Below are 16389 nucleotides of genomic sequence, written 5' to 3' on the forward strand. Positions count from 1 at the left end.
TTAAACCTTCACACGTCAATACCTTACAAAGTTATGTTTACTTTTTACCTAATACCTATAAATATACCTTAATGACGTGTGACGTTTATCACCCCATGAACACCACCCAAAGCACGTTTGATTGATGAGACATCTTAACTATACGATAACAAACAATATTTACATCGTGTATTTGTGTTCTTGTCATAGATAATGTCACAAATCTTGTCTATGGCCGCTGTTTTGACCTTTGACCCTGAGGGCAGTGACAGCGTCATTTGTTGTTAAATATAAGAGTTAATTTGTGCTCTGAGGGCACACATGGGAAATTCTCATAAGGGCCTCAGGTGACATGCAGAGCACGGCTTTTAATGTTGTAATACATACACATAATTATGCTGCAGAGCAATGGAAAGTGTGTCAATATTTTAATTGCTTATTACCTGTCAAATCCCCATCTACAGATAAATAGCCATCTTGTTTTAATAGTCGTATTTTTTACCATTCAAATCGACTTCCGTAAGCAATTGGTCTTTCAGCTATTCATGTTCAGAATAGAGATTTAATTGAGAATGTTACAGTCCCGTCAACAGCAATTTAAATTTTAAACATTATGTTTGTGCATAACTTGTTTTGACCTACATTGAAGGTCTTGTATTTTGAGAATGGTGTTACCACTATTTCTCAAGAAATGCAGATAGAATCCTTTGAAACTTCTGGATACTGCATACATAATAAGTGTGGGTTTTTGGTATATCCACCACATTTTGCAACTATCAGTTTTTATTCAAGATGGACGCCATCCGCCATTTTGGATTTTAGCATGTGGAATTTGAAACCGCTATTCCTCAAGAAGAACTGGTGGGGTGTTCTTTAAACTTTCGGGAAAAGCCAACGTTTTAATTTTTGAAAAATTAAGTCATTCTCGACCTCTAAATGCTACTTGATAGAAAGGAGAGTGTTGATACTGGAGAATCCAAATTCAAGCTGGTCGTTTGCCTGTCGTTTACATACAAGGACAATGCTATGATTAAGATATAACCTGAGATAACTGTTTGCGAACACCCTATCAATCAATTCAGATCATTTCAGGGCAGTTACTGCTTACACTTGGTCAACATAATGACCTTGTTATAGTACTATTAAAATAGAGTGTCATGTCACAGGTGTATTGTACACTGACATGACTAACCTCTAGTCTAGTATACTGATTCAGGGTAGGGGTAGTTTTGTTTCATTGTATATGCTTTTCCTTGCTGAGATTAGAAAATTAAAAAAAAAAACGTAATTTATCAAGTTAAAAAGACATGAGGGAACTAAACCCAAAATCGCAGACACTAGAAAAAGTCATGCCTTGCAGAGAGGGGGAAATATTTAAAAAAAAAAAAAGGCCCAAATTTAGTCGCCTCATAGGAAAAGAACAGCAAATATACTTCATACCCCCTGCAGCACATGCCTTGGAGAGTGGGCTACATATAAAGTGACAATAAAACTGACCTGGTGCCTAAACTGACATGACGTCCACTTAACTGGTATACTTTTCTGCCATTTCGTTTATGGCGCTATATTTAAATGTCGGGTTTCTTGGCATCGTCTATGTTCAGACATTTCGTTTTCGGTGTCTTTTTTGTCAAGTTAGGTTTTGGGATTATTGAAAAGTTAGATTAGTATTCGAAACAAGAAATATCTTTAAAAAAAGATAAACGGCATAGTTTTAATGCTGGTAGTTATAATGTAAAACTGCTGGTGAAATAAATTGACGAACTAATTAATAAATGCGTTTCAGCACGGATGACAAAATTATACCACTTTGAATCATTTTTGGTGATAATAAGACTGCATTTGAATCGGGAATATAATTTTATAAATGTGTCATTTGAATAGATACATCCACTTATTCAACTTGCATTCAACCTTAATTTTGTTTCGTCTTAAACTGTATAACTGAATCTTGCATTTACCGCTACATTAACCAATCACATACGTCATCTTGACCAGAAACGCCACCTGTCGCGTCATATCCGGGGCCAAAAGAAAATTATACGGCTATGCCGAAAAAATTGCCTATAGATGACAGTTTGGGTGAATAGCTTGATAAATGAATATGTGTTCATCACATATTTTCTGAGGTAGAGCTATTTCTATAACCGGACATATATGTCCAGTTGTCCTGTAATCAACTCTCGTTTGCTAATTTGACATGTCTTCCCTCTGTGATAATGTATACATGGTGGTATGACCAGTTAGATATATTTTCTATCCGGCTATGATGATATATGTACGTATGTGTCTACAAATTCTCCCGAGGGCAGGTATCCATGTCGTCAGCCTGTCGCTATCTCAAAAGACAATGGGAATATGACAACGTTACGATGGACAATCGGCACATTATGTTGTAGTGAGATTTCGTTCACTGGTTGTCATCGAGTCCTGCGTATGTACGTTAACGGTAAAAAAATGTCCATCGCCATGTGTATCTATGTGCGCAAAACTTTGCTATATATGTGGAACCGTCATAAGCGTTGATATTTACTATACGCATGTACGTTCATATTGCATTTTTATACATATATCAGCAAATCTGTGCATATGTATCATATGAATGTGTATGTCTTGACGTCATAAACATCCGTGTGTTTAAGCGGTGGTTAAATTTATCATATCATTCATGCTTTAACCGCTGTAAACAGTAGTGAAATATGTAATCAATTGATGTGTATTACGTCACCAGTAAACGTGCACAAATATAATTGCTAATAAAATTATGTGTACTCACCATATTGAACACATAGGGCTGGAAAAAGAAAAGAAAATATTCGATGAGCAAAAATATTCAAATGAAAAAATGTTTAAACTGATTTGGAAACGAAAACAATAGATCAAAGTCGTATTGTAATAATGTTAACAATATAAAACCGAACTAGTAAACAGGTTATGACAATATTGTGGACGGTACATTTTTCACTGCCGAGACGTCATTTATTGATAACGCCAAAATGTTGTTATTAAACGTGACGATATTGATGATATGACCATATAGCATGAAATACGATAGAAAAAATCTGCTTCAAAAGAATGAGCAACTAAATGAATTCTTTGTATGCTTTAAAGCCAGAAAAATTACCAATTCGATGTCTGAATTGAAACGTAAATTTTTGTTGACCCTATTTAAGATAATAAACTTCCAGCATAATATTTGTCACGCTTTATTTTACTCTGTACTTTCTACATACCAATAAGGACCAAGCTAATACAAGCATGCTGTCTGTTTATAGGTTAAAACTTAAATAGTTTACGAGTCAATTTAACAGAAATCTAATTTTGAGAACTTTGAATAATCATCACAATCTTTATAAAAGACATACTTTTCATATTTAACAATAACATAAAAAATACTTAAATGATTAGTTAAAACATAGTTATCGAATATTAATATTCATCGACAAGATTTGTAATCATCTATCAGATAAAATAGCATTGGCGATTCATTTCAAATGTTTCAAAATACAACTACGATGGCTGAACTATTAACGCTATCTAGTAATGTATTGTTTAGAGTAATGTCATTGGAAGAGAATTAAGAATTTTGAAAAATAAAAAGACTCTTTCAGCCATCAGTACTTCTCGAGATATACCAATAACAAGATTCAACCGTTACACCAAAGATGGCCGCATGCCATTTTGCTTTTACGACCAGATAACAAATACAAGACAGGGACAAGAGTTTAAAGAGAACGAAAAAACTGATATGGGATTGTAAAATTAAAGCCAAATGAAGCAATTTATACCGACAATAACAAAATAAAAGGCGATACACCAGAAAAAGTTAAGTAAAGCGGAAATGACGTTGTTAAACTGGACATTTAATGAATCTAAAAATAAGGAGATCAAAGGGTTAACACAATGAAACAAATGATACTGAAATATTTGATATCATAAGAATTACGCATGGAATCATTCATTAACAATGATATATAAATTAATAATTAAGATTTAGCCATTTCGTCACAAGTGTGTCCTGGCGATCCATAACAAACCTATATATAAAGCGGAAACTTAGAGAATTTTGTCTCATCACTGTCAAATTGTATTAGTTGCTACCTTAGTAAAACCTAAATAAGACATCACGTGATCGAGTTGTATGCATAAGTAAGTAGCATAAGCAATCAAAATAAAATTAGAACGTCTTTCCTTAAAAGGAATCTTTAATATAAGAATGTGTCGTGCAAAATTCAGATGTTACACATAGTGTAGGCGCCGAATGAGCACGTTTTGCATGACGTCACACTTGAAATTTATCGGAGAACCTTAACCTGCTTAATGTTTAATTAGTTAGTAGATTATATGTGTTGGTTTTTATATAACTTAAACAGACAACAATATTTATCAAATTGTGACAGCCAGGAGAACATTTAAAGGAGCATTTAAACGTTGGTAAGCCATTCCAGTGTAAAGCGGTGATAACCCACACTGGTATAAAACAACGAAGCCATTAAGCAATAGGAACCTAACCCGAAATGGACCAATTATTCAGCGTTTTAAGTCACCAAATTGTACCAAATACAACTAATAATTTAATACGCTTATGAAAAACACGAAAACTGATATAAAAATAAAATAATAAACGGTTCTTGAACGATGTGTAACATGTTCAAGTAATTCCAAACGTTACTATTAGAAACGTCTTTAAACAGAAAAAAACATGCCGTATCCAGGTTTTTTTCCGCGAATGAAATATGAAAAGAACGGGAAACAATTCATGGTATAGTCCAATTAACCATTCCAAACACTGACTGTGATTATCTGATTGTTTGTTCGCAAGATTTCAGTCAAAGTTTAATAAATTTGGCTATATGTCTTAAAATAACTTTGCGGAATTCCCTCTACTTGAAGATTATCCCATGTAAGAATGAGGGATATACGCGAAGTATCACGACTGTAAAACAATCACGGCAGAGAGCAGAGACAGATTGCCGAGAAATAATAATATCAAAAAGAAAACGAAGAACTTAGGGAAAAAACAAGGCAAGAACAATATGGAAAATAACAAAATAATAGAAATAAGAAAAGTAGCAAAGAACGTTTGGATAAGAAACCAGTCAATGACAAAATGGAAAATAGGAAAGGCAAAGAACATAGAGATGACAAAACAAATCAAGGACACATCAAATAAAAATAGGAACGGAACAAAAGATGGATTAACCATCACCACAAAATTCAAGGAATGGAACTAAATTTTCTCTTTGGCAAATTTTCGCAATAGAAAAAGACCTATTAAGCATAATAATTCGACTGGAGGAGAGCCAAATTATCTAAATTAACTGTTGAGAGCAAGTGTATTTCAAATAGTTGTAGATGTTTTCAGCAAATGAACTAAGGAAATTATCGAATACCTGACAATCTTTCTTAGAAAAATAAAATAAAAAGTATGTATAGTTACCTGTTGTAATAAGTATTATAATCCTCATGATTGTTATTTTAACATTAAGTCTTTAAGATGGTATAAAAAGTACTATGTATTCCACCACACAGATAATACTTGGCTTCCAGCGCCAGTTACTGCTTACACTCCGGGGCCAGCCCTGTCTCTGAGTCCCTGGTCAGGGTCCCCACAGTAACAAGGTAAATCCTGAAAGAGGCCCACGGAAGGGGAAACGTACGTACAGCTCGATATTACCTTGAACCGTTTGGTTCATCAGTATAGTACATCTATAAATGTATATATATATATTACAAAGGAACCAAACAGTGATATATATACTGTATAACCAGGCACGGCACTCCTACAATGTACTGTGTAAAGAGACATCTTACATTACGCATGTTTCCATTTGCGTCATCACTTTTGTCTACATTCCGATTATATTTACGCATAACTCTCATATTGGTTTTATCAGAACCTTGCAATACATTCTTTATCTATGCAAAATATCCATATCTTTAGAAGGACTCTTACTTTACAATGGGTTTGACAAGACATTCACATAAACTAAAAACTACAGGAGATACAAGATTTGCACGGATAACATGGAAGAATTACAAGGACAGATAGAACCTGTTGTTCCGGAATGGGAGGGATGTTTTCCCTATAGGTCAAATCTATTTTAAATCACATATTCTAACATTAATTCTACATAGCTATATGACGTACTGTAGTACTCAAAATATGGGACTACAAATGGGTCTTTAATAGTTCTTTCAAATAATGACAGCTAATCGGTCGCGTTTAATAGTTCGGCAGAAAATGATGATTACCAAATCCGGATATTAAATGTTACTTCCGTCATTCCGGTTAGTTAGTTAGTATATATGTATTACTTCCGTTTCTTTTGAAGGCATTTTCAGTATCATTGAATTTGCATTGATTTGGTATTGTTTAATGTCATATCAACAGCTAATGCAATTTAAGGTCGATTTACCTTGTGTGCTAGATGAATGCTTGTAATGTGTTCATATATGTTTTCTTGTGAACCGCGATACCGAAGCCATCTTGATAAAACAGGGAACCCAACCCGATCACATTATACAAGATCAAGATCTAAAGTATTAAAATAGGACAGTATATCAGTTTTGGTCAATTATTTTTCATTTAGTAGAAGTCAGGGACTGATATTTATCAACTTTGATGAACAAGATTATAAAGATAAACGTGGGATACAGATACTGATAAATACCAACATGTATAACTTATAACTTAGTATATAATTTATTATATATAACTTAGTATATAATTTATTATATATAACTTAGTATAACTTAGTATATAACTTAGTATATAACTTAGTATAAAACATAGTATAAATTAGTATGTTTTAAACGCAGGTATAATACCCTCTATATTCAGATAGTAGCCGTTATAATATCTAAACAAGATATATATTAGTGTGTATGTTGTGACGTTACTCCAAACTTTACCCCGACGGTTTTCGAAACTGATTAATCTTTTTACACATGTGTAAGTTTGTGTTTGTTTTCGTGTACAATCTACATCCAACAAGGACGTTGATTAATAAAACTCGTGGTCGGAAAACTAGAATGATAAGATAAGTGTGAATTAATGTTGACTCAACACGTAAAGAAGTCAATAGGTCACATTTACCGCAGAGGATAAATTAAAGGTTTTATAAGTAATTGGCGGCGTGATACCGGGAACAATGCCTACAGGGCAACAAGCCTTTAATTTGTCGACCGTAGCTCCTTCTACAGGCCGCTTATGCCTTTAAAACCTTAAAGACCGAACCCTCTTCTGACACTTTAAGATCGCTAGAATGATTTCGGTAGAAACTTCACCTACTAGACCGTTTATGTATTGAAAACTTATCTCAAACGAAGATCCGTTCATGGTGATTAAGTGTAGTGTTTTATTTTTTTTTTTTTTTTTTTTTGTGTTTTTTGTTTTGTTTTTCTTTTGGTACTTCCTTCTCGCTGTTCAAATCACCATACATTTTTTGTTATCTATTAATCATAGTTATTTCTAGACCAACTTATCAACAACAAAAAATACATTGTATACGAGAATAGCACTACGGACATCGGCACATGTTGGTATGGTACACATCTACCATGTTGTGAGTGTTATGTGTGTGTATGGACATGACTCAACACAGATCAACAGTAATACCATGTATTCACTTGAGGTCATTTACATCAATGTGTACATGCCGCCATGCCTGTCGGAAGAGGCCAGAACGAGGCTCGCTATAGTCTATATCACATAAGTGATTGTAGTCCGTTTCAATAAACTAGTACACAACATCTCCCCTCAAGTTTCTGAGTATTATATACATACTTCATAAAAGGTATTATTAAAACAAGTAAAACTAACTCGAAAAGTTACTGACTAGATATTTTCCTAATATCTGACACAAACTATTGCATTAACTAACAAACAACATTTGACTAGAAGTCTGAATTGAACTTGAACACATAAATGAATTACATATCCATTTTCTGTGGGACCTTCGAAACCCTACCACTGCGCGTTCTAACTACACTTGGCTCAACTGTCTTTGACACGTTAGGGCTAGACACACTGACACTAACAGGCTTCCCCGGGGTGCCAACTACCATCTGACTAGAACAATTTTTAGCAAAGGATTTTAGCACAGTTTGTTCATTTGGAAAATTATGCATTCCTTCTGGCTCATCGGGTTCCAGGTTTTCAGGTTCCAGCATTAAGTGACGACGATTCCTTCTAACTGTGCCAGAGGGGCCGTTTACGAGGAATGACCTGTCTGACACTGGTTCTCTAATGGTACCACTATATCCTCCTCCTGGGCCAGATACCCACACCATATCACCAGAGCGTAGCGGTGGGCGTTCCTTAGCCCTTTGGGACCTATCAAAGTTTTGCTTCTGCAACACGCGGTGCTCGCGTTCTTTGGCTCGAAAGTCTGTCAAGTCGGGCCACTTAGGTTCCAGATTATTTGGATTTTCTGGAAGAGTCGTTCTGATTTTACGACCCATTAACAGCTCAGCTGGACTGTGTCCACATCTGAGGGGTGTCGCGCGATATGCCAACAGGGCGAGATACGAATCCTTAGAACCACCAAATAAACGTTTTACCGTTTGGACAGCCCTCTCTGCTTCTCCGTTGCCCTGAGGGTGATGAGGGCTGCTTGTCCTGTGGATGAATCCATACTTGTCTGCAAACTGTTGAAACACAGCGCTCGCGTACTGCGGTCCGTTATCGGACACTAGTGTCTCTGGTATGCCATGTCTTGCGAACATGGACTGTAAGTGCAGTACAATGTCCGGTGATGTTGTCGAACTCAATTTCGCCAACTCGATATACCTCGAGAAATAATCAACTACGAGAAGGTAGTTTGACCCTTTCCAATGAAAAAGGTCGGTGCCCAATTTCTGCCAAGGGCGTTCAGGGAATTCTGAGGGTTTGAGCGGTTCTGGAATGTCCGCCCTCTTTCTGATGCATGTAGTACAGTTCTTAACAACGTCCGCGATTTCACGATTCATTCCAGGCCACCATACAGAGTCCTTGGCGCGTTCCCTACACTTAACAATACCCTGATGACCGTCGTGTAGTTTCTGCATGATTTCAGCGCGAAGTGACGTAGGAATGACTAAACGATTTCCTCTGAGAAGCAGACCTTGACAGACCGACAACTCGTCCTTCACTTGCCAGTAGGGTCTAGTTGCGACCGAGATAGACGGCTTTTCGTATCCAGGCCAGCCGTCCTGACAGTAACTTAATATGATTCCACAGACAGAATCTTCACGGAGTTTTAGTCTTATCTCCTCCAACCGTGCTTCTGAAGCCGGTACGTTCATCAGTATACTGTCGACGTATGCTTCTACTTCCTGATGGAAAGATTCCTCCTCTGGGGGTTCTGATTGTCTTAAAGGGGCTCTCGATAGAGCATCAGCAATGTACAAAAGTTTCCCTGGGACATGGTTGATGTCATAATCATAGCGCATGAGACGCATGCGAAACCGTTGAACTCTGGGTGGTAGTTCGGATAAAGGCTTTGATCCAAGCAAAGAAACCAAAGGCTTGTGATCAGTTTCGATCTGGAAATGCATACCAACCAGTAGGTCTGAAAATTTTTCACAGGCCCAAGTCGCTGCCAGAGCCTCCTTTTCAACTTGCGCATATCGTTGTTCTGTGGCATTCATCGCCCTAGATGCGTAAGCGACTGGTTTCCAGTCCTGGTCACTGTTATCTCGCGGTTTCTGTAGTAGAACGCCTCCCAATCCATAAGACGACGCGTCTGCAGATACCTTAGTAGGAGCAGCTGGATCATAGAGCGACAACACCGGGGTGGAACTTAATTCCTGTTTGATCTGTTGGAATGCTGAAGATTGTGGCGGTCCCCATAGCCAAGTCGTGTCCTTTTGTAGAAGGTCTCTGATAGGCTTAGATTTTTCCGCGATATTGGGTGAAAATCTTCCCAGTTGATTAACGATACCCATGAATCGTCGGACTTCAGACACGTTGCTGGGGGCCTCAAATTTCAATATGGCTTGCACTTTCTTTGGGTCTGGTCGAATCCCAGTAGAGTCAATGATGTGCCCTACGAATGTTACCTGTGGTTTGGAGAACTCACATTTCTCCTCATTCAATGTGACACCAGCTGTCTCAAGTTTTTTCAACACGCTTTCAAGTCTTTGGTCATGTTCCTCTTGATTAGTACCAAATATGAGTACATCGTCCATTTGGCACACTACTCCGAGCTCACTATCAAGTAACTGTGACATGCGTCTCTGGAAGTGCTCCGGGGCTGACGAGATACCAAATGGTAAGCGGTTAAAGCAATACCGTCCAAAGGGTGTGATAAATGTTGTCAGTAATCTTGAGGTTTGTTCTAGAGGAATCTGCAAGAATCCAGCTTTCGCATCTATTTTCGAAAACACCTTAGCACCGGTCAGACTGTGTAAGGTTTGTTCCACACTTGGAAGTTGATGGTGTTCTCTACGCACTGATTTATTCAACTGAGTAAGGTCTACACATATGCGAACTCTCCCATCTTTCTTAGGTACGATCACTAGACCGGAACACCAATCTGTAGGTTCCACTACTGGAGAAATAACGCCCTGCTGTTCCATTCTCTGAAGTTCGTCCTTCACCTTGTCGAGTAATGGTAAGGCTACCCGTCTAGCCGTTGTAATAGCATAGGGCTTTGCGTCCTCTCTTAATTCAATCTTGTATTCTCCATGAAACTTACCAAGTCCACTAAATAGCTTTGGAAACTGTTTCTTTTTCTCTTCAATCTGGACTGACTGTTGATGTATGTCTGCGACTGTTTTAACCAAGTTAAGTTTCTCTATAGCAGGTCTACCTAGTAATGCTCTGTTCAAAGTTTTGATGACATACACTTCTGTTGTAGCTTGTACTCCCTTCTCTGTAGTGAGAGTGCTCATGAATTTACCCAAAACTCTTAATCGGTTTTTTCCTGGGCCCTGTAGTAGTTTAGAAGTTTTCTCTAACTCCAACCCTTTTAACTTGTTGAATGTCACTTCCGGTATGGCAGTGACGTCTGCTCCAGTGTCTATTTTAAACTCAACCGGCAGACCATCCATACATAAACTAACGGTCCATGGTTTACTGCTATCATCGATAGATCCTAGAAACTGGTATCCATCATCCTTGTACTGCTCAATTTCACTGAGAGTTGTTCTACACTTCTTCTCAAAATGTCCTTTCTTGGAACATTTCCTGCACGTGGCATTAAAAGCTGGACATTTGTCCTTTCTGTGTTTGAAACCACATCTCTGACACTCCTGGTTAGCTTGACCTTGAAACTTACTAGTGTGTGACTTATCATATTGTCTCTTACTGCCATGATGTTTATATCCTTTCTTAGAATTCTTTGACAGTGCATCAACACTAGAACTTGGGGTGGTGGTAGTAACTACAGAGTCTCTGACGACTGTTTGCTGCTTTTTTACAGCTTCACTTTGTCTCACCTGGGCCACAGCTTTCTCCAATGTCAGAGTAGCATCTAGTTGGAGCTTTTCTGATAGTTTACTATCGCGTATACCTACTACGATCCTATCTCGTATCATCTCATCCCTGAGTTGTCCATATTCGCAGTGCTCCACCAGTCCGTATAATGCTGTGATAAAACTATCAGCCGCCTCACCTTCGTTTTGTTTTCTGTGGTTAAATTTGGCGCGCTCAAATATGGTATTTCTCCTCGTGATAAAATACCCGTTAAATCTAGCTGAAACAACGGTGTACTTTTTCATATCGGCAGCACTCATTCCAAATGATTTCACGATATTTTCCGCCTCTCCTCCCATGGAGTAAATAAGGGTATTGACTTGAACAACTTCATCTTTCGTCAGTAGCTCAGACGCAATTCTAAAACGCTCAAAACGTTTAAACCAGGAAGTCCACTCTTCCGGCTTCGAAAATGTGAAGTTTTCAGGGGGTTGAACATGATATGAAGCCATGATTTGTAATATATGCAAGTCAACACGTACCCAAATGGCAAAAGTTCGTTCAGCTAGGCTCCTCTCGTCGAACACGTGGTTCAGATCTACGAACAGGACGATCGTTATTAACCACACTTTTTAACGGCATTCATCGTCAAACTGCCTCTGTGCTGTTGTAGGTTCATTTCTGACACCATGTTATGTGTGTGTATGGACATGACTCAACACAGATCAACAGTAATACCATGTATTCACTTGAGGTCATTTACATCAATGTGTACATGCCGCCATGCCTGTCGGAAGAGGCCAGAACGAGGCTCGCTATAGTCTATATCACATAAGTGATTGTAGTCCGTTTCAATAAACTAGTACACAACAGTGAGGTCAAAGTTGAAAAGTGACGTCATAATAGTGGTCAAGGCCCATGGGGATGCTCTGTCACACTTGACCGCTCGCCTTAGCCAACTGTTGCAGGGGAAAGACAGATGTGCGTAATTAACTTATACACCATGTTCCTAGACATAGACAGCTCAGCTCAAACGCGTATTCTTCTGAAAACGTCATCATAGTAGGATAGCGTCATCATTTTTCGCAGCGTAACAATGACGCTTTTGCAGACTACTTTGCACGGAGTGATGGATTCTATGAATCAGTTAGATGGGTAAGGATTACTTGTCACAATCTGTTAGTTTGGTTTTGTATTGTGTAACATCTCATACAATATCATGTAAAAATAGAAATAAAATTAATTTTAGTTTTAATATCAACTGCTATGGTCGTTTAAAGACATCCTCCCTTGTGCGGGAGGTGAATGCGCGCAATATGTGTGTTTTGAGAGGCTGTGGTATATTCGTGTTGGTCGTGCTTGTGATGGCACCAAACTAGCACGGACTTTATAGTGTCACCTCACTGAAGCATACTGCCGAAGACACCCAGCAGGACACCCACCTGACCACATCACACTGACAATGAGGGAAGTGTTTCCCTGTAATATCAACTGTTTGACATTACCTCATCACTTCATTTCCATCACATCACTAATTCGTAAAAGAAAATTTCAGGATGGAATGGAATTATTCCTACCCTGGTCAGGGCGAGGAGGAGATCTCATCGCTGAAGTTATGGCCCTTCAGAAGTCAAACACCTCCGTAATCAAACACCTTATAGAAGTCATATTTTTGCTATCTTAGGAATTGTAATCTTGGTTTGAGATCCCCTGAGCTTACCATTGTGTCTAGTGCTAAAATCCATATTCTGAAAATTTACAGTATATCTTGGTTTGAGGCTGAGATATTACAAAGAAGAAGGGGAATCTTAACAGTTGGGAGATACTCTCCTTCATTATCTACAGTGTAAATCTTCAGTTTACATTAAACATCATGATTACTAGTACCGTTCGGTATTCAAAGCTGTATAACTTGATATTTTGAGATAAGATTTTAGTAATATTTTACCTGTTAACTCATTATATATTTCTGTACAATTTTTTTTATTCTCAAGTGTCAAAAATTAAAAGTAGTCTTTTAATCGTCCCATAAAAATGACTTTTCTGTGAAAACTGGCCTATCTTAACTAGCGGGCCTCCCTATCATATAAACAGTTAAAACTGCCCTCATTGCTACACACGACCTCGTTTTTTACACCTGTATGTTATACCTGTAATTACGGAGTCCATAATATACAATGTATTACATGTACCAGTCACTACGGGGCACTGTACCATGACATTAAACTCAAAGTAATTACAAAGCCTTAACATTTCATGTCGGACCACCGTGGCAATATTAGACAAATGTGTTGTGTAGTGTTTATGGTCACAACAATAGAATGCTATAAATAGACGATCAAAAAGTTAACTTTTTCACACTGAGGTTTAAGATTCCATTGATTTTTCGGTTTTTAAAAACGTGAAAAAGATGCTTCAATGCTTATGATCAACAGATTTCTGTGATGAAAGAAAAAGCACTTTCCTCCGTTCTAGAACAGGTCGCTTGATGTGTTGTAATAACGTGTAGATAACTCTTTTTCTGTTCTGGTAATAAAACAGGTGTATTCTTTTAAATGAAGTACGAGAGCTTGTGACATTTACGTACATAGTAATTCAGAAGGATTTATGCTTCAAAACTTCACTTGCCCTCTCTCTATATATTAAATGTATATACATGTATTACATAATCTACAATAGTATTCTGGTATAGTAACCAAAGTGAGGAATTGTGTATATATTGGTATGACTATAACACTGTTCATGTATTTCGTGTAAACAAAATGTCCTAGCGCAGTAAACAGAGATAACTAAGGTATGTTCGCCACTGGTTTATAAACCCCGGTCGGCAGACATCTGATACAAAAAGGGAGGCGTCCTTAAATAACCATAGCTGTTGATAGGGAACTAAACCCTTGTACGTCTCTTGCGTATAAAGTCTGAAACTGAGACCGACCCCTGTGCTAAGACAGAACCCTGTGGTCCGCCTCTGACGTATAAACTCCGGTACTAAGACAGAACCCTGTGATACCCCCCTGACGTATAAACTCCGGTACTAATACACGACTATGTGGTATGCTTTTAACGTAAACGAAGACAAATTCCTGTGGGACATAACACGTAACTGTCAGTAGAGGTAATTCACGGATGATTAATATACCTGACGTCAAACCATCATCAGACCAAAACCATGAAACACATATGGTCAGTTCTATCGCTACATTTACAATCATCAGATACGCAGTTGACCAGAAATGGGGATAAAATAATACTGAAATGAAAACTAAAAATTATGATTAACACATGGCAAATACTTTAAATAAGATTAGATTGTTTTTTTATTAAAAAGTATGTAATAAGTTAGATTTTACAGCAAGATTTTAGAATCGAAACAATACGTATTGTTGTAACATTGTAAAAGCCCTTCTTTATAAAATCAATAATTTTAAACAAACGGATGAAAAAAAGTCTCTTAAAAAAAATTAGTTATTAATCGCGAAAAAACAAGACTGATATAGCATGTCCGTTCTGTTTCCTGATTCCCGTCTAAGGGAATCGAACACCTGTTCTAAATTTTAGGTCACAGTAAACGTATTGTTGATGATATCCAAACATTGAAATGGAAAATAGTAATAGGTATGTTGTATCTACATCCATAGAGAATGGCGACGTAGGAAAAAGGGTAAAGAAATGCGTATTAGCAACTCATGGCCCCGCCAAACAAACTGTTCTGATTCTACAGTACAGATGCATGGAGTATCTACATCCATAGCGAATGGCGATGTAGACAAAAAGGTAAAGACATGCGTATTAGTTACGCGTATCATCACCTACACAAGCAAAATGTCTTCGTGTCAGTTCAGGTCAAACTCATGTCTATTTCATGTCAGATTCAGGTCATTTTCTGGTTAATTTCAGGTCAATTTCAGGTCAATATTTTTTCAGGTTAAATTGACATGAAGACATTTTGCCTGTGTTAAAAAACTGTTCTGACTACAGTACAGATGTATGGAGTAGCATGATGAAACCATAAATATATTTCAGAACTGTATTTATTTCTTTGAAATGCATGTACAAATGAGAACCAATGAATTATGACCAGGTCTGTAGTATAATAAAAGCCGACTATATAGTATGTTATTGATGTACTTAAAGGACCATTTATTTCACAGACGAGGTCGACTGTGTTATTTGATATTTATGCCCCTTAGATGTCCGCCTTATTTTCCACAGGTGTAGTTCGCAGTCTATGAAACATGTAAAAGTTATGAGCTGTATATAGGTGTTGATGTGAAAATGGTGTATTTTAATGATTGCCGCAACAAATTGCACATTGCAAAAAAAAAAAAAAAAAATAGGATAGACGGTTTATTATTGTTGGAATTTTAGGTATGATAAATCATGAAGTGGAATGCCAATATTTATGGATCGTTCGAAATACTGTACCATACAAGTAGATTATGCAACCTTTACTAACTAAAGGGCGGTAAACTCGTGCTTCTGCCTAGACAAACCGAAGTCTTAAAATAAGTATTTGTTATAACTGGTTCGCACTGAATAAAGTGTCCTGGCAGTGTGTCTTGTTACCGGGACCATCAGTGGTATTTCAGTATGATAACACTTTATAATGTGACCCTGCAGCGTGTCTTGTTACCATGTCCATGTGGGGTATTTCAGTATGATAACACTATATAATGTGACCTGGTAGTGTGTCTTGTTACCGTGTCCATGTATGGTATTTTAGTGTGATAATACTATAACATGTTAAGCCGACCTTCATAATAAATGATTTTGTTTAAAATAGGACGTAAAACCGAATTATTACCACATCGATAAAGTTATTAAAGCCTTGATATCAGTTATTACGACGTTAATATAAGCTGGTACAGCGTCGGGTTGGTTTAAGATTTACTCAAGAATCTAATGACAAAAATAATGATTCATCAATTCAATTGTTTAATTTGATTGCAGATCACCAGACAATAAGATTGAACAATAGTCACCAATACTTCTAAACCAGAGAGAACTCT

At 37.3% G+C, this 16389-nt stretch overlaps 2 protein-coding genes across 35 annotated transcripts in view; both read right to left on the reverse strand.

Moving 5' to 3' along the window:
- LOC117315970 (location of vulva defective 1-like) overlaps positions 1-5651 on the reverse strand; it is a 69424-nt gene extending 63773 nt beyond the window's left edge. For 10 of the 34 annotated variants that reach the window (XM_033870420.1, XM_033870422.1, XM_033870433.1 and 7 more), the window contains exons 1-2: positions 5420-5648; positions 2756-2773 (exon numbers count right to left, since the gene is read on the reverse strand). In XM_033870420.1, coding sequence (XP_033726311.1) covers positions 2756-2773; positions 5420-5447 — 46 coding nt within the window. In that variant the 5' untranslated portion in view covers positions 5448-5648. Of the gene's footprint in view, positions 1-2755; positions 2774-5419 lie in introns of all 34 variants that reach the window. The other 24 variants (XM_033870432.1, XM_033870430.1, XM_033870426.1 and 21 more) reach the window with 13 other exon arrangements.
- A 2263-nt stretch (positions 5652-7914) lies between these two features.
- On the reverse strand, positions 7915-11892 carry LOC117315191 (uncharacterized protein K02A2.6-like). The gene has a single exon (XM_033869336.1). It carries the CDS (start codon positions 11890-11892, stop codon positions 7915-7917), a length of 3978 nt encoding a protein of 1325 aa, XP_033725227.1.
- Positions 11893-16389: the final 4497 nt, after the last annotated feature.

This window comes from Pecten maximus, chromosome 17 (genome assembly GCF_902652985.1).
Source record: "Pecten maximus chromosome 17, xPecMax1.1, whole genome shotgun sequence".
In the NCBI taxonomy this organism is placed as follows: Eukaryota; Metazoa; Mollusca; class Bivalvia; order Pectinida; family Pectinidae; genus Pecten; species Pecten maximus.